Genomic DNA, 19,471 nt, shown 5'->3' on the forward strand with positions numbered 1-19,471 from the left:
AATATCAAGCAGGAGCTCCCTTACATTCCAGCAAAGTTTTTGAAGTCAGGGACTGAGTTACATTGTGTATCTTGTATCCTAGCACGTTACACAGTACTCATTGTCCACTTCTTTGTCAGTATTTGAGGTGATCAGACTTTCAAAAAATGTTACAGATCTGTCAGTATGAAATGATACCAGGAACATTTACTGAATGAAGTCTGCCTAAATGCCTGTCTCACACAGTAACAAAGGTCCCTTCCCTTGTGCTATATAATTCCATTGCTTGTTTGATCCCGTCTATCCTTTCATGTCACATCTAGAACTTTTCCCATTAGTTATCCCTCTCTATGCCATATTTTCAGCCTTTTCTTTTTTTTTTTTTTTTAATTTTTTTAATGTTTATTTTTGAGAGAGCATGAGTGGAGAAGAGGCAGAGAGAGGGAGACACAGAATCTGAAGCAGGCTCCAGGCTCTGAGCTGTCAACACAGAGCCCAATGTGGGGCTCGAACTCACGAGCGGTGAGATCATGACCTGAGCTGAACTCTGATGCTCAACCAACTGAGCCACCCAGATGCCCCTCAGCTTTTTCATTGCAGCTCAAAAGTATGTCCAGGTCTTCTGTTTAAAAGCATAACTATCTTGGGGTGCCTGGGTGACTCTGTTGGTTGGTTAAGAATCTGACTCTTGATTTCAGCTCAGGTCACAATTTTGAGGTCATGAGATCGAGCCCCACCACAACCGAGCCCCACATCAGACTCTATACTGAGTGTGGAGCCTGCTTTGGATTCTCTCTTCTCTCTCTCTCTCTCTCTCTCTCTCTCTCTCTCTCTCTCTCTCTCCTGCTCTTCTCCCCTGCTTGTGTGCACTCGCTCACTCACTCGCTCTCACTCAAGTAAAAAATAATAGAAAAGCATAAGTATCTCTCTACCAGTCTAGAAGAAACTCTCCTCCTTAGTACTACTTCACTCTTGACTTTGCTTCAGTCAGGCTTCTATCTTTTCACTTCACTCAAACTATGGACAGAGGTCATCAGTGACCTAACTGCCATATCCAGTGATTGATTGTTCATTGTATTCTACTTGTGCTTTCTTTATCATTTCAAGTAACTCACCCCTCCCTTCTTCCTGAAAATCTGTTCTTTGATTTTTGTAACACGATTCCGCGATTCTTGTCTACTTTTTAAACTGTTGTGTCTCAATTTTGGTGACTTTTTTTCTTTTTCAGTTACTATTTTAAACTATACTATTCTATACTTTCTCAATTCTGTTTGTTTTGTCATTGTTTTTAATTTTTTCTCTCAAGTATAAATTTTGTCCTTTTCTTTATGTTGTATGCCATTGCCTTATTTTCAGGTTTTCATCTCTTTGAATTACTGGAATGTTCTGTCTTCTCTCCTTGCTTCCAGACTCTTCCCACCACCCCTTCCAGTCGGTTCTTTAACCCTATTACTGAAGCAATCTTTTGAAAACCAAATTTACTGCTGGCAACCTTTTCATGGCTTTGTAGGATTAGGATAAAACACAAAGCTCTCTAGTGAGGCATACCCTACCCCACCCCACATATTTCAAATTACTAGCAGTGTTTTAGATAAGTTTTTTAGTTCCCTGGCTTTTGTCCTGTGGTTATGTTGGTTCTCTCTTTTTCTGGAATTCTCTTTCTTCCCAAACCTGCCTAGCTGTGCTGATAGCTCAGAGCCTGGAACCTGTTTCAGATTCTGTGTCTCCGTCTCTCTCTGCCCCTCCCCCCCCCCCACATGCTCTGTCTCTCTCAAAAAATAAATAAACACTTTAAAAAAATTTTTTTAAGCGTTCTTTTGGAACAGAGCTTCTCAGGTTTAGCAGGTTTTAATAATTGCACCCATAAGGGGCATGTAGAAATTATGGAGGGGTTTTCGTTATTACGATGATTGTAGAGCACTGCCGGTATGTGGTGGGAAAGGCATGCCCACCAGCTCCTGCAATGCACAGCACAGATTTTTCCCACCAAAATGCCACCAGTGACTTGATGGAGTAAGTAATACCCTAGCAGTATTTGGAATGGAATTATTCTAGGGTATAACCATGTTCAGCTTTACTGGGTAATGGCAAACCATTTTCCACATTTGATGTACAGTCAACCCTTGAACAACATGGGTTTTGAACTCTGTGGGTCCACTTATATGCAGATGTTTTCAATAAATCCAGTACTGTAAGGTTTATTTTCTTCATAACATTTTCTTTTTTCTAGCCAAGTTTATTTTAAGAATGCAGTGTATAATATATACAACATACAAAACATGTGTTAATTGTATTGTCAATAAGGCTCTGGTCAACAGTAGGCTATTAGTAGTAGTTAAGTTTTGGGGGAATTAAAGGTTACATACAGATTTTCGACTACAAGGAAGGTCAGTGCACCCATCCCCTACATTGTTCAAGTTCAGTTGTATTTCTTTTGGGCCATAGGGTACTTATTAGCCACTTGCCAATATGTGACATAATCACTTATAAAATGTTACAGATATGGTAATATGAAATGGTGCTGTCTTCTCAATTTCATCAAATTACTAATGATGCTGAATATTTTTCTGTCTATTGTGTCTTTTTTAGAAAAAATGCTATTTGTGTTTGTTTTTTATCTTCTTTTCTGTTGGGTTTTTGTCTTTTAAGACAATATAAAAGTTTTCTTTCATATTGAATTCTTTATGTATTTTGGATACTAATCCTTTAGTTAAGCATGTTGTAATATCTTTTAGCAGTTTGTGGTTTATCTTTTAACTCTCTTTACATGTTTTGGTGAACACCTGTTTTGTCAGAAGCGTGTAAATATTCAAATTTCAATGTTCTTTTATATTCTTCAAATTTTAAAGTTTTGCTTTTTACACTTAAGTCCTTGATCTGTTAGTAATTTAGTTTTGTTCATGTTGTGAGGTAGAAATCCATTGTTATTTTTGTTTTCTAATATGGAAGTGAGTTTATCTCTTTTAATTGGTCTGCAGTGTCAGCTTTATCATATATGAGGTTTTGTATATACATGGCTATCTAGTCTGCTTGTCACTTAAATATCCCCTGTCCCACAATGTCTTAATTACTGACTGTATCTTTATAATAAGTCTTGTTAGCTGATAGGTTAAGTCCCACTGCTTGGTGTTCAGATCCTCTGTGTTCCTCTCTCTCTTTTTGCCTCTCCCCTGTTTTTGTGCACGATCTCAATCTCTCTCAAAACTAAATAAAACAAAAAGAGTAAGTTCTTTGACTTTTGCTCTTGAGGCTTAACAATTCCTAGAAAAGCCATATTAGATATTCCTTTGAATCTACATATAGAAGTGGAGATATACAAATAGGGAGAGATGAAACTTTTGTGTAATTTATTTGTAGATAAGTTTACATTTCCTACAAAGGTATTTATGTTATCTGAAAATAATAGCAGTTTTATTTCTTTTCAATTCTTACCTACCTTTTAATTTCTTCCCTTATTGAACTGGCTAGGTTCACCATTATTATGTTGAAAAGAACATTATGATAACAAATGTTTTTACCTTATTCCTAATTGTAGAGGGCATGGTTTTTATGTTTCAGCATCGACTAGAGTATAGTTGAAGGTTTTCAACTTGCTCACATGACTGGTAGTTGATATGCTAGCTGTCAGCTGGCATTCCTCTCTAGCCTGATGGCCCGTGAGTGATCTGAGTGATCTGGCTTTTTACTATGGGCTGGTTTTCTCCAAAGCATTCATCCCAAAAGCACTAAGTGGAAACTACCCAGCCATTTCTGGCCTAGCCTTGGAAGTTATTCAGCATCACTTCTGTGGGTTGTAAGTGAGTTACTGAAGTTGATCCAGAATCGAGGGGAGAGGATATAGATCCCCACTTCTCAGTGACTGGAATGTTGAGGATTTTGATGACATGTTTTGAAACCTCCAGGTTTAGAATATGGAATATTCAGAAATGTTTTTCCTTATGTGCTTAAGAAGAATATATACCCTTTTGGTTACAGGATTCTGTCTGTGTCTATTAATTGTAGCTTGTCCGTTCTGTGCTTGAAGTCTATGTTCTCTTACTGCTTGCTTCCTTGCTAGCATGGTTTTTGTTATCTGCTTACTGATCAATTAATTGAGAAGTGATGTTTTTGTGATATTTTATGTTTTGAAGCTATTATTAGGTACATAGAAGTCTAGAATTATTTTATCTTGCTGTTGAACCTTTTATCAATATGTAATGACCCTTTCATCTCTTGTAATGTGTTCTGCTTTAAAGATTATTTTGCCTGGTATCTTTCATTTATTAAGTATTTACCTGGTATATCTCTATTATTTTCTTTCAGCATTTCAACAGTGTTCTCTGTGAATCACTGATCTATGTGTATTTTTGTTCTTTCTTGTTCTTACCTTTTGACTTGTTTTTTCTAGTTTTGTTTCTCTTCCTTCATGGCTTGCTTTTTTTTTTTTTTTTTTTTTTTTTGGCATTAAGACTGCAATTCCTGTTCCATTTTTTTAGTCTCTGCTAGTTTGGGATGTTTCTATATTTCTATTCTTATTGTATACCCTGGAAAATTTTCCTGCATGTTTAACTTGGTGGAGGCTTTTTTGGTTTTTGTTTTTTGAAATAGGCTACACACCCAGTGTGAAGCCCAATGCAGGGCTTGAACTCAAGACCCTGAGATCAAGACCTGGGCTGAGACCAAGAGTCAGACGCTTAACTGACTGAGCCACCCAGACACTCTCCTGCATATTTAACTTAAAATCTAAATTAATGACTTTCTGATTAATACAAGGCCCTTAGAATATGTTGACTTTATTCACTACCCTCCTCATTTATATGCTATTTTTGTCTAATTTAAGTTACATCTTGTTTTTTAAAATCTCATATAGTTGTTCTTTATTTACATTTATACATGTGTTTAAAATTTACTCATTATTCTTTCTTGAATTTTAGACATTTCTTCAAAAATCATTTCCCCTTGTCCTGAAGTGTATGTATCTTCTACAAGTTAAATTTGTGAGAATCTGTTACTTATAAACACAGTTAGTTTTGGTATGTCTACAATGTCTATATCTCTCTTGTTCTTGAAACCCTGGTTTTGCTGAGATTAGACTCCTAGGTTGACAGTTACTTATTTGAATATAATATTCTACTGCTTCTCATTTCTATTGTTGCTGCAGAGAAGTCTGCTGTCAGGCTAATTATCATTCCTTTGGAGGTAATTTGTCTTTTTCTGTTTTTATGGTCTCTTCTTTGTCTTTTTTTTTTTTTTAAGTTTATTTTGAGAGAGAGAGAGAGAGAACACGGGCACGTGTGTGATGTGGGAGATGGCAGAGAGAGAAATCCCAAGCAGGCTCCACACCACCAGGAGTACGGAGCCTGATGTGGGGCTCAAACTCACACTGTGAGATCATGACCTGAGCTGAAGTCGGATGCTTAACTGACTGAGCCACACAGGCACACGTCTACTTTGTCTTAATGGTGTTTCACTTTTTTTTTTTAATGTTTATTTTTGAGAGAGAGACAGAGTGTGAGCAGGGAGGGTCAGACAGAAAGAGGGAGACATAGATCCAAAGCAGGCTCCAGGCTCTGAGCTGTCAGCACAGAGCTTGACGCGGGGCTCGAACTTGTCAACCAGGTGATCATGACCTGAGCCGAAGTCAGACACTTAACCAACTGAGCAAGCCAGGCACTCCAGTGGTGTTTCACTTTAATGTATCTGTGTGGAGCTGGGGTTTTTTGTTGTTGGTGTTTTTGTTGTGTTTTGTTTTGTTTTGTTTGTTTTTGTTTTGTTTTGTTTTGTTTTTTGTAAACTTGTTTTGGATTCATTGTATTTCCTGAATCCTATGTCTTAAGTTCTGTAAAATTCTCACTGGTTGCCTCTTTGAATATTATGTCTTCCTCATTCTCCCTATTCTTTCCTTTGGGAATCATTTTAATGGACTTTAACATGTCTCTTAACCATCTCATTTTCCATCTTTTTGTCTTTCCATATTTCTGTACTGCATTATGGTCATTTTTACATGTGTGCAGTTGCTGTTGTTCTTCTGAGCTCTAATTTTCTGAGTTTCTAATCACGGAATTTCTAATCTTCTTTATACTATTTTTTTTTTATTTCTAGATGTTCTATTCAGTTCTTTTGCATATCTGCTTAGTCAGTTCTGATAGACTCATAAAAGAATGTTCCATATTTTCAATTCTGTCATTTATTTCTTTATGCACATGTAAACACGTTGTATTTTCTTTATCCAGTAATTCTAATATCTTCAATCTTTGCAGATCTAATTCTGTTGTTCTGCTGTCTGTCACTCATGGGACTTGTTTGCAGTTTGTGGTTGGGAGCTCATTTTCCTTGGAACATACTTGTGGAAAACTTTTGAGACGTGGGTTTAAAATTCATTCTTCTAAGGGGTACCTGGTTGGCTCAGTTGGTTAAGCATCCGACTCTTGGTTTCAGCTGAGGTCATGATCTCACAGATTTGTGAGTTCAAGCTCCACAGCACGGAGCCCACTTGGGATTCTCTTTCTCTCTCTCTCTGCCCTTCCCCCACATGCACATGGATGCTCTCTCTCTCTCAAAATAAATAAACTTTAAGAAAAAATAAATAAAATGCATTCTTCTAGAGACACTTTGCATTTGTTTTTGCTAAATGTCTGAAGGCCCTACCAACCTGAGGCCCTTTCTTTCTTTCTCTCTTTCTTTCTCTCTCTCTCTTTCTAATTTATTTATTTTTAAGAGAGAGAGAGTGTAAGGGAGGGGCAGAGAGAGAGGGAGACAGAGGATCCAAAGCAGGGTCTGCACCAAGAGCACATAGCCGGATCAGGGCTCAAACTCACAGTGAGATCATTACCTGAGCTGAAGTCTGACCCTTAATCAACTGAGCCACATAGATGTCCCCCAGTGTGAGACACCTGTTGTCCATTGAAGCATGGGTGTTAGGCAAGTGCCAGCTCCTGCATACTCACTTATCCCCTTGGATTCCTTTTCTAAAGAATTGGAGCATTAAATCTGTTCAGTTGAAATTAGGTGCCATTTAAGGGGCGCCTGGGTGGCGCAGTCGGTTAAGCGTCCGACTTCAGCCAGGTCACGATCTCGCGGTCCGTGAGTTCGAGCCCCGCATCGGGCTCTGGGCTGATGGCTCAGAGCCTGGAGCCTGTTTCCGATTCTGTGTCTCCCTCTCTCTCTGCCCCTCCCCCGTTCATGCTCTGTCTCTCTCTGTCCCCCCAAAAATAAATAAACGTTGAAAAAAAAAAATTTAAAAAAAAAAAAAAAAAAAAAGAAATTAGGTGCCATTCAACCTAATGGGCAGTTTCAAATGGATTCCTGTCTCAGAAGCACAGAATAACATTGTATTTTTATGTCCCACTTTAAGAATGTTGAAAGTAACAATGAAATCCTACTTAACATTTCATGGTCATTATTATTAGGACTGTCTTAACCTCTTCCAAAATACAAATTCACATCATATTTTATTCACAGATAAATAGATTTAGAGTTTAGAAATGTCACGGTTAAGATAATTCTGTGTCGGGGCACCTGGGTGGCTTAGTTAGTTAAGTGACCGACTTTGGCTCAGGTCATGATCTCACGGTTCTGAGTTCAAGTCCTGCGTTGGGCTCTGTGCTGACAGCTCAGAGCCCGGAGCCTACTTCAGATTCTGTGTCTCCTTCTCTCTCTCTGCCCCTCCCCCACTTATGCTCACTCGCTCGCTCTCTCAAAAATAAACATTTAAAAAAATAAGAGGGGTGCCTGGGTGGCTCTGTCGGTTAAGCATCCGACTTCGGCTCAGGTCATGATCTCATGGTTCATGGGTTCGAGCCCCGTGTCGAGCTCTGTGCTGATGGCTCAGAGCCTGGAGCCTACTTTGGATTCTGTGTCTCCCTCTCTCTCTGCTCCTCCCCCACTCATGCTCTGTCTCTCTCTCTCTCAAAAATAAAATAAATATTAAAAAAATTTTTTTAAATAAAAAAATAAAAAGATAATTCTGTGTCCTTTTTAATCTTTAGGGGCCTACTTCTCTTTCAACAACTTTAAAGTGAGAATGAAATGTTATTGGCCACTTGTCATAATTCCTAACTTGCTTCTTTTTAATTTCTTAAAATACTTTTGCACTTAATAAGTTATAGCTTTTTTGGCCCTTTATTGCTGAGGGAAATGGTATTCTATTTTGAAGCAAACAAGAATAGTTTAGAGTCCAACTTATTTTTTCATTTGTTCATAGTCTTCTATAGGCCTCTGGGCTGGAAACCAAACATTTTATTGAGTAGATTGGGTCAGGGATGCATTATGTTGTATACTTTTTTCCCCCCGTTGGTAAGTGCTGCGTGTGTACTCATACATGATGTAATGGGTTAGAAGTCTTTTTTAGGTGTACTTAGTGCAGCAGATACTTCTAGTAATAGACTGTTTTCAGGTTATTTGTGCGTGAAAACGAAATAACCTGTTACTCTACCTTTATGCTTCTAGGGCAATACTGAACAGCCTGTCCAAACCAGCAAGATTGGACTTGGAAGGAGAGAGTATCAGAGTTTACAACACCGCCATCACTCTCAGCGCTCCAAGTGCCGTCCACCTAAGGGCATGTATTTAACCCAGGAGGATGTGGTAGCAGTTTCCTGTAGTCCCAATGCAGCCAACACCATCCTGCGGCAACTGGACATGGAGCTGATCTCTTTAAAACGTCAGGTATTTCATAAAAATCATTTTTAATGATCCTATCCATTTTGTTTATCCCCTTTTGAAACCTCAGTGAACTTCAGCTCTTTGCACGTTTTCTCAGCTACCTGTTTCAGCTCCCTGTTTCTCAGCTACATAAGTTTCAGTCTTTAAAATTAACTTTGTTTCCAAATTCAAAGATGCTTCTGTCTATTCTAAATTTGAATCCCAGCATCATTACCTGTTAGCTCTGTGATACTGGGAAATAATAGACTCTCTGAGCTTCAATTTTATATCTATGAAATTGGGGGTAATAATCCTACTTCTCTTGCAAGTTGTTGGGAATTGTTTGAGATTTTACGCATAGGTTGTTGAGCAGCGTCTGGCACATTTTGAATGCTCAGTGAGTACCGGCTGCTCTCACCTCCTCATCATTATTACCAGTGGTAGCAGCCGAGGTATTATAAATGTATTCTCATCATAATTAGGTTAATCATGGTTAAGAGTAAGGATATAGGGTCAGTGAACCTAAATTTTAACCCCACCTACATCGTCTACTTCCTGTGTAACCTTAGGGGAGCTGTTTAACTCTTAACTCAGTTTCTTCATCTTGAAATGTGGATAACAATATGATGCTTGGGAAGAATTAAATAAGAAAATACATGATAATGCTTACAGCAGTGCCTCGCACATAGTATGTACTCAGTTAATGGTTATCATTAGGTCTCTGGCCTTTCTCAGTCACCTTTTCCTCTTTTTATTTGTCTCTGTTGTTTTCCCTGTCTCTTAGATCTAGGTACTCTTCCAAGTCTGTACTTTCTTGGTCTGTATCAACCATACACTACATGCCAGTGACAGCTGAATCTACTTCTCAGGCTGACTTTTCTCCCAAGCTCTATATTGCTGTATTTCTAGCTATCTGCTAGGCATCTAATCTGTCCCCTAAAGATTTCTTTTCTGTTTTCTGTCTTACTGAAACATGAGAATCATCTTTGATTTATCCCTTGCCATTATCACATCCCCCAGTACACACAAACCCAAGTGGTAACCAAGTTGTGTAAGTTTTATCTGAGAAATTTTCTTTAAATCAGTCCCCTCATTTTTAATCCCATCACTACTACCTTTGTTCAGGCCCTTACCACCTCTTATCCAACCCTAACTGTCTTGTTGATTGTCCTTACTATCCACTTCTCTGCAGCTCCATGTTCTACATTGCTGTCAGTGTTATCTTCTTAAAATACTCGTATGATCAGAATCATTCATCTTAAAGCTCTTCGTTAATTTCTACTTGCCTTCACGTTACAGCACAGGCAGACAGGAATTTATGTTAAGAAATGTAAAATTAATCATGAGTTAGGAAACCACTGAAGGATTTTAAAGAGAAGTGTGACATGATCTTACTTACATTTTTCAACTATATCTCTTCGCATCTTTTAAGTAGTTGCCCTAGAGATTACAGTATGCCTCTTCAACCTACCATAATCGTCCTTGCTTAAGTATTACAATATGCTTCCTTGGAGTTAATATTATACCACTGTATATAAAATGTAAGAATCTTGCAGCAGTATAGTGTGGGAGCAAGATCGTTTTTCTGTATCCCAAACATTCAGATTTCTCTATCTTTTGACCCTTGTTATTTCCCCAAACTGCTCTTACATTCCTCTTCTCTTCTCCAACAGACTTCTTGAATAAATATCTACCATATTAGCTTCCTCTGCTTTCTTATCATCACATATTCTCTGACCCATCCCAATCTAATTTCTGCCCCATACACTGTCCTAATTCTACCTCTGCAAAAGCAATCTCAAGTTTATTTATTAACAAGTTGCCAGATCTCATGCCCTCTTCTTGGTTCTTATTTCTCTTGAATCTGTTACTGCTCAATAATATTTGACACTGACAACCACTTCTTCCTTCTTAGACTTCCTTTCCTTTGCTCTGACGCTGGACTCTCTAATATAGGTAGCATGTTTTTGACTGAATGCTTAGCCTTTAGTTGAACAGTGAATGTATGTAAGACTCCCATCTCCCAAACTACAACACCCCTTCTCCTTAGAGAACTTCTAAAACACTTTGTCTGTAATATTTTTAAAAATGGCTTGAGTGGGCTTAAAGCTGGGGTAGGAGTGGCTGCATCTTTCCAGAAGATGTGGTGGTTCTTGCCTGGGCTGCTTCCTGGCGCTTCTCTTGACTTTGCTTCACGCCCTGGGCACCCCGAGGTTCTGTTGCAACTGCTCTCACCATTGCAGCCATGATCTCCTTACCGGACACCCAGAGAATTGGAGTGGGATTAACAGGATATGGAGTATTTTTCCTGTTCTTTGGAATGATTCTCTTATTTGACAAAGCACTACTGGCTATTGGAAATGTTTTATTTGTGACTAGCTTGGCTTTTGCAATTGGTTTACAAAGAACATTCAGAGTCTTCTTCCAAAAACATAACATGAAAGCTACAGGATTTTTCCTGGGTGGTATATTTGTTGTCCTTGTTGGTTGGCCCTTCGGTAGGCATGATCTTTGAAATTTATTGATTTTTTTCTTGTTTTCAGGGGCTTCTTTCCTATGGTCACTGGCTTTATTAGAAGAGTGCCAGTCCTTGGGTTCCTCTTGAATTTACATGGAATTAGATCATTTGTTGATAAAGTTGGAGAAAGCAACAATATGTAGAAAGACAAGTGAATTGGGGATTCATTTAAAATATTGTATTATTTATAAAGTCCTTTGAAGAATATTCAGCCCAAAATTAAATTACATGAAATAGCTTGTAATGTTTTTTACAGAAGTTTAAAACTTAGATCCCACCAAGTACCAATAGCAGTTAAAAAGCAATGAAAGCAGTCTTCTAATCAAGTGATCTAAGAAGTCAGCAAGGAAACTGAAGGAGTGAAATCTTTGTTACAATACATATTGAAACTCTTGAGGATGATTTTTATTGTTTTTCTGCAGTGTGGGAAATACAGCCATCATTGGAGAAATGTGGTTCTGTTTCTTTTTCTTTTGAAGATGCAGGAGCACCCATAAGCATTTGCTTTTTGGAAATATCCACTGGAATGGCAAAAGTATTTCCAGTTGCATTGTGTCTCTGAAAGTGATAACATGAGTTAGATTGGATTATGTCATTTTAATGTATTAAAGCCAAGGAAAACCCAGTTTTGATGTATGAAAGTCGTTCGACTTTTTTTTTGGTAACATGGTTAAAATTTTTAAAAAGTGCTCAAAATTTTTTGTTTTTTTATTTTTTGTTTTATTTTTTTTTAAGTTTATTTTTATTTAGTTTGAGAGAGAGAGAGAGAGGGAGAGAGAGAATCCCAAGCAGGCTCTGCACGGCCAGCACAGAGCCTGATGTGGACTTGAACCACGAACCATGAGTTCATGACCTGAGCCGAGATCAAGAGTCAGATGCTTAACTGACTGAGCTACCCAGGTGCCCAAGTGCTCAAAATTTTTTTAAATAATGAAGGGATAAAATGTACTCAGTCACCTGTATTTATACTTTATCCTTGACACTACTACTTCACTTATAGCTTATATTTATTGATTTTTATGAAGGACCTTCTTTAAAGCTTTAAACTCCTTTCTCAGTTAGTCCTTTGATGTGTGACGTAGTAAAGGTTTGCACTCTTGGGTTTATAAATTCTACTACTTTTATATCCCAGACCCATCTCCTAGTGTCCAAACGGACTTCTCCCTTACCCACTCCAGTTACCTGTTCGTTTTGCATTCACTGTCTCAGCACCACATACACTCACTTATTCAGGCCAGTGACTGGAGTTACCCTTGATTCCTGAGTCTCCCCTGTCAGCTTTTCACAAGCACATCTTAATTTTGTTTCCAAGTTATTTATTTTATCCATCTGTGTGCCACCACCATCACCCCTTCCTTCCTGCTGTGGTAATTGAAGTCCTCAGTATTTCTTCTCTGACTTGTTAGATTAATTTTCGTCTTCACTCTATCCCCTTCTCCAAATTACAACTGGAATTATTGCTCTAAAAAGACAAATATGGTTACATTTACTCCCTTGCTTAAAAGTTCTTCAGAAAGTTTCCTTTAGTCTTTAGGCAAGATTCAAATTCTTTGTTCTGGCCCAGCCTAACTGCTTTCCTGTCTTTTCTACCTGCTGTTCTGCCTGGAAGGCATTTCCTGCTCCAACCTTATCTCCCTGCTTAATTCTTGTTAATCCTTTAAAACTAAATTTAGGTGTCATCTCCTTTGGAAAATTTACCCTATTTTCCCCACTACCCACACCCACTAACACATATACAAAACACTTACTCCCTTCTCTCTCTTCCTCCAAGTCTAGGTTGGGTGTTTTAGCATTTACTATCTTTTATATTTATCTCCCCACTAATCTATGAAATCTTTAAAGACTGAGGCTTTTACATTTTATCTTTGTATGTCTAACATGGCTGACCACATTTGAATGATCTCTGAGGAAAAAATTTCCACAAATCACTTTATAAATATTGTCCAAACTAAAAAAAAGAGCAAACCAAGAAAAAATGTAACCAAATGAGCAAAAAAAAATCCTAACCCTTAATAATCTAGTAAATGTTAATAATATTTCTAGTAGAATAGTAGTTAAAAACTTGGCATGGTTCAAATTCATGTTCTGCCTCCTAGAGCTGTGGCCTAGGGAAAGTTTCTTGACATCTCTGTGCCCTACCTTCCTCATCTCTAAAATGGTTACAGTAAAAGTAGAGTCAGTTCTGCTATAAAGCTTGTTTTGAAAACATGAATCTGTTCCAACACAACTGATAACACTAGGAAACAATTTGAGTACAATGTGCATTTTGCATTTGGTTATGTTTGATTTTTGTCAGTGAAAAACTGTACCTAGCTGAGTATATATCCACGCACTTCAGATGTGTACTATCTCCCTCAGTTCACTGCATATTACGAACCACACACATCCACATGTGGTATTAAAACTTTGCATCTGATTTCAAATAACCTCCTTCTACCACTTCCCAGTAACTCACAAGCTGCAACTGTTTTGACACTACCTTCTATAAGCAACCTCAGGTCTTTTCCAAGGTGAAGTACCATCTTTATTGTAGCATTTGTGAATTTCTTTCTTATTTAGAATGTATAAAACTATTATTTTTATGAGGTTCCTTTTTTTTTTGTCATTGATGAGGTTTTTCAGTGTTGTGTCCCTAACTGTTTCCCCATAAGTCCTGTGGTTTTTTTATTGTGCAACTTTGCGTAGTGGGCTGATTTTTGAGAATGCGTATGTCAGGTTATAGCAGAACTGATTATACTTACTTCACAAAATAGTTGAGAATTAAATGATTTATTACATGTGAAGCACCAACAGTGATACTTATAATTATTAAAATTATCATTCTTATTGGAATAATTATTCGATCAAAACATTATGGTAATGAGAAATAGTAATGGAATTTAATTCCTTTATATACCATTTTTCTTATGAGGCGATATTGTTAAAAGATACTCAGATACTATGATTTGTAGATTATTAGTTTTTTAGATATATATAAATAATTAGTTGATACTTATATTAGTTGATGTGGGTATTAGTTGAATGGCCCCAAGTGTGATAAAGTATAAGTGTTTGTCCTCCTGAAATAAAATTTAAGCAGGTTTTGGTATATATCCTATATCCTTTTCATTTATTGAATATTCATACATTTACCTAAGTCTGTGATCTGATTCATACTTTGGGTTATTTTGTTGAAGGTTCAGAATGCTAAGCAAGTAAACAGTGCACTTAAACAGAAAATGGAAGGTGGAATTGAAGAATTCAAACCTCCTGAGGTATGTTATTGAAGAATATATGTGACTAAGTGTGGTGAAACCTTATTCTTTGAATTATCTATCCAGTATTTACTATTTTGGTCACATGCGTTGTTAATACTTTGAAGATGTCATAATGTGGGTAATTTGTCATGTCTCTATTTTGTCATTTAGATAGTCTTTTGAGACTTGGCTAGTGATTTAAGTGAATTCATTTCTTTCCTGCCCTTAGCAATTCATATCAAGCGAAGTAGGGAAAAACAGTTATACAAATAGGCCCAGTGCACTGAGAGTAGAAGGTAATTGAGAAGCAAGCCAGTACATCTCTGGGTCTACAGCAGTATTTGCTCGAGGTGTGTGACTTGGTAGTACAACAGGAAAAAGATTACAATAAAAGGAGCTCATTTAGCAATTTTAATTTTTTATTTTAAGGTATTTGTCTTTTGATTCAGATTTTGTGTTAGGATTTTAGTATGTGGACTTAATTAACATTCTTATACTCATACCCCTGAAAATGTGAAATCTAAAAACAAGATATAGATTAACCTTTTTCTCAAGCCTTTCTTGTATTTTGTCTGAAATCTAATATATTTTTGATATTTGTGACAATTGTAGGACTATTTAAATGCCTGTAAAGTCCAATCAAATCTTTCTACAGAAGCTTCTATTTTAAATCTTTTCTCCATTCTCTCTTTTTAAGACTCCTATGCTATGCTTCATATCCTGGACTTGCCTTTCTATGTATGTAATAATCAAATAATCTTATTTGGTCCTAATGTGATGCCCCGTACCCCAACCCCCACGCCCCATCACAGGTTGCCTGAAATATCTACAAATGAAATATGTGTGAGGGGCTGGTGGGGGGAGGGCAGAAGAACAGTGCTTCAGAGCTAATGCACCATATTCTGTCTCATTTGAATCTTTTAGAAAGGAAGAATCATTAGGAATAAAATTGTTTTTTGTATTTTTGTTTCAAAGGTCTCTTTCAAGAAGGTTAGATAATGGAAAAGAATAAGATATATATAGACTAATAAAATATCTCATTCCAAAACCACAGGTTATCCGGCAAACATTCTAGTGACATTTCTATTTATCTAGAAATAGTAATACAAAGAATACTACTTTATATTATTGTAACAAAAATTATTTTAAATTTTACACTGAAATTATTTTAATTTTATATTTATGCCTTTAAATGCATAAAAGCCAAAAACTTTAAATGCCTACAATTTCATAACTTAAAACTTAAATTTAAAACATACAGTAGATAGGGGTGCCTGGGTGGCTCAGTCAGTTGGATGTCTAACTGTTGATCTTGGCTCAGGTCATGATCTCATGGTTTCGTGGGTTCCAGCCCTGCTTGGGATTCTTTGTCTTCCTCTCTCTCTGCCCATCCCCTACTTGTGCACATGCTCATGCGCGCTCTCTCTCTCTCTCTCTGTCTCTCTGAAAATAAATTAACTTAAAAAAATAGCAGATACTGAAAACATGGGAGTACCTTAAAGAACTTTGTCAATAAATTTGAAAATTTAAATAAAACTTAGAAATTCATAGGAAACTCTATCTCACCAAATTGTTTTAAAAAGAAATGTGATAAAGGGACAATTAACATTTTTTTTCATAAGAAAACACCAGGCCCAGACAGTTTTACAGAAAACATCTACCAAATTTTCAAGAAAACTGATTCTGACCTCAGTATTTCCAGAAAATTGAAGGATAACCCTCACTCATGAACATTATATAAAGTAAGACATGAAAATGCAGTAGCACTTACAACTTTATGCCATCTCATTTGATGCTCATATCAATCCCAAGAAGTAGATGAAGCAAATACTATTATTTTACACGATAAAACTGGGCCTCAGAGAGGTTAATTGGCTTGATCAAAGCCACACATCTAATTAATAGTCAAATTTTGGCTATATTTCAGAATCTTAGAGTTCAGTTGAAGTCCTAGATTAATATCATGCTCCCTCTTACTTTTGAAAGTTTTCATTTAATAGCAAAATTGTATATTGATTCTCACATTTAAATGCAGTTTTGGGGTTAGAAGTTATCAAACATTTATTACATCTTTTGGGGTTTTTTGGTAAAAATAATGATAAAATGAAACTACCAAAATCTTAACATTCTATTATCCATAGAGTGAAGTTCGAATATTACTTTGAGATTGATTTATTGAACTCAGATGACTTGAAAAAATATGTGTATTTTATTATCTAGAAAATACCCAGGATATATTTATATTTATCATATAATTTCTGTTGCTTTGCAGGGGAGAATAACCTGAATAGATACATTTCAAAATACTAGATTAACAGTCACAGTAAACACCTTGAAAAATTAATCTATCCCCTTTTCTTTAGGTTAGTTAATAGGATTTCTACCTAATACCTAACAAAAGAATTTCATTAACCATTGGAACAGTAGGCTACTAAATGATGTAACTCAACGGGAAGTAAACAGTTATTAAGATGCTTTACTTACTCATTTGGTTGTATTTGTTGTTTTCATTTAGGAAAATATTTGGTGAAGAAAGTCCATTCACTCCCATTAGTATTTGTTGATCACCTATTTCATGTAAGGCACTGTTTTAGGCACTGGGGGAAGTGCGTAAGGGAAAGAGGGGACACATTAAAATGAGGAAGAGATGGATTTTTTCATCTGCTTTAAAAAAAAACAAAAAACACCACCTTACCGTCTAGATGTTATCAGACGAAATGACTGAAGTTGTGTGATAGATTTACAAGTAAAATGCTACAGGAAAACAAGTGGTAATACTCATTCTTGCTAGGATAATCAGGAAAGACTTCCTAACGGGAGATGTTTTAGCTGAAGTTTGAAGGATGAATAGGAGTTTTACACATAAAGAAAGGGCAGATGGAGGGAATAGTATGAACACTGGCTTGGTGTTGAACAGTACATTCAAACTATGTATAAATCCAGTGGGGAAAAACCAGTCAACAGGTATTCCCTGAGCACTTAGGATGTGCTCATTGTAGTGCTGATTACTATTCAGAATCCAGTGGAAGTGTAAAACATAAAACAGTTTTTTCTCATGAAGCATGTTGTCTACTTAGGAAGGCAAAGTTGGATGCAGAGGATGAGTAAACATGGTGTATGAGAGAGATATTAACAAGATTGGGTTTCACAGGGACTTCTTTATGGTAGAGAGCAGTGGGCAAGGGCAGGAGTATAAAAGTCTGAGAGCTAGAAAGAGAAGTTTGCCTTTTAAATTAAGTCAAATGGGAAGACCTATAAGTTCCTCCTATAGGAAGGATGTAATGGGAATTTTTAATTTTAGGGAGATTATCTTGGTAGTATTGCATAGGCTAAGTTGGAATCTTTATAGCTGCTAAAATACTAAGCATGTGAGTGATAAAGTAAATGGTAAAAGGAGTTTTGGGTAGGGTCAGGTATTAATTGTAGGAGTGGCCAGCAAGTGATAAATCCAAAGAACATTGCCAAATAGAAATTAATGTATCTATTTGAAACCGTGTAAGAGTGTTGGGAGGAGTGGTGACATGTGGGGTTATGCTTTGACTTGTTTTAGTTGGAGGTAGGTACGTGGGGACAAGGAGATTAATGAATCCAGGAAGGAAGAAACTTAAAAAAGTGCTTTTTGAAGCTAGAAATTTCCCCATCTGTGGATATTTTCATGCATAAGTGGGTGACCTCCTTTCATTACAGATATTGGATGGAGTTTTCAGCATTGGATGAAAGGTTTAACTTGGTGACCTTTCCTAATTCTTTCAAGTCAGAGATAGTATGAATCTGCTACTGACAAAAATGGGAAAGATGTGAAGACTGATTTAACAGGGAAAGGATGCAGTGAAGATTCTGAAGGATCTTCTAAGGATGTCATAGATTCTTCTAGAAGGCTCTTTAGGCCTTTTATTAGTTTAATGACATTATACATTGGATTATTTTAGTTTAGAGTAATGTGTTATTTTTAAAACAACAGCATTTCAGTTGGGGCTTTGCTGTAGAAGTATGTTCTCTGTGCTACTACCTAGCTAGCCACAATTACTACACAGTTTTAGATTGCTAGATACATTCTAGTTGTCCTTTCCTTAAGTTAAATCTCTACCAAAGTTTCTTGAGTTCAAAAGAGAACAGGAAAATCAATAACTTAAAGGAATCCTGTATATTTAAAAAATTTTGACCCTGTTTCTCCTTGTCTTCCCTTTCTTCCACTGCTTCCCTTCTGTCATACACAGACTTTCTAATTCATGCAGTTTCAATCCCCCTCCCTACATTTTTCAACTGAAGCTGCTGCTTAAAGGCTAACACTGGTGCTAGGGACCGAATTCCACAGCTCTCACTCCTTTCCCTGGCCTTTTTCTGAGCCCTTGACATAGATGACAGCCTCTCTTTCTCCCTTGAACTTCTGAGAGGTGATGTTGTCTTTTATAACTATTATGTTCCCATCTCAGCTGTAATTTCCTTTCTGTACATAAATATAAGCATTCTCCCAAGTTTTTATCCTCATTCATTTCTCTTCTCTTTGGAGACAGCATACAAGCTCATCACTTCAATATATTGAAATTACATCATATGTACATGTAAATGACACAAACTCAACCACAGATACTCAGCCAAATGAAAAAGAATGTTTAATAATAGCAAGTAGAGTAATGCTGGCAGTCCTGCCTGGACTCCATTTATCAAGCATCTCCCCCAGAGTAAGCAGTTAGGAGGTGGAACTGTGAATCCACTGTTTCTTGAGTCAGCTTCAGCTTCCATGTGCCTCCTGTGTGAGCAGTTTCCTTGACTTGAAATTCTAGTATTTATGTATGTATTCATGTTGTTCATTCGTTACTACCCTAAATTTCAACCAAAGGCTTCATCTAGGATTCACTGAAAAACTAATGGTCCGTTTCAGTGCTGGAGGAATACTTGGCCATGTGGACTTACTGAGAGATTGTGTGCCTGTCTCCATTACCACCTTTAAGAATATTTCAAGAGTAATTTGGAATTAAAAGTAAAAATCTTTCTTTAATTCATGGGCTGATTCTAGAACCTTCATCTAAGTAAGCTATGGCTCCATTGTTTTCCCTCAAACTTTTTCCATACCCTTAAAAACTGTGTTTACATGGATGAACCTGTTTTAGCCTCA

General features: G+C 36.9%; 1 protein-coding gene and 1 pseudogene across 5 annotated transcripts in view; both read left to right on the forward strand.

The window, feature by feature from the left end:
• The window catches only part of RCOR3 (REST corepressor 3), a 53,861-nt gene that overhangs the window by 19,295 nt on the left and 15,095 nt on the right, over positions 1-19,471 (forward strand). For all 5 annotated transcript variants that reach the window (XM_086693978.1, XM_086693979.1, XM_086693976.1 and 2 more), the window contains 2 exons: positions 8,407-8,625; positions 14,296-14,373. In XM_086693978.1, the coding sequence (XP_086550104.1) occupies positions 8,407-8,625; positions 14,296-14,373 (297 nt within the window). The remainder of the gene's footprint in view (positions 1-8,406; positions 8,626-14,295; positions 14,374-19,471) is intronic.
• Positions 10,683-14,285, forward strand: LOC147572598 (vesicle transport protein GOT1B pseudogene; annotated as a pseudogene).

This window comes from Puma concolor, chromosome E4, assembly GCF_028749965.1.
Source record: "Puma concolor isolate L17-30 chromosome E4, mPumCon1.1.hap2, whole genome shotgun sequence".
In the NCBI taxonomy this organism is placed as follows: Eukaryota; Metazoa; Chordata; class Mammalia; order Carnivora; family Felidae; genus Puma; species Puma concolor.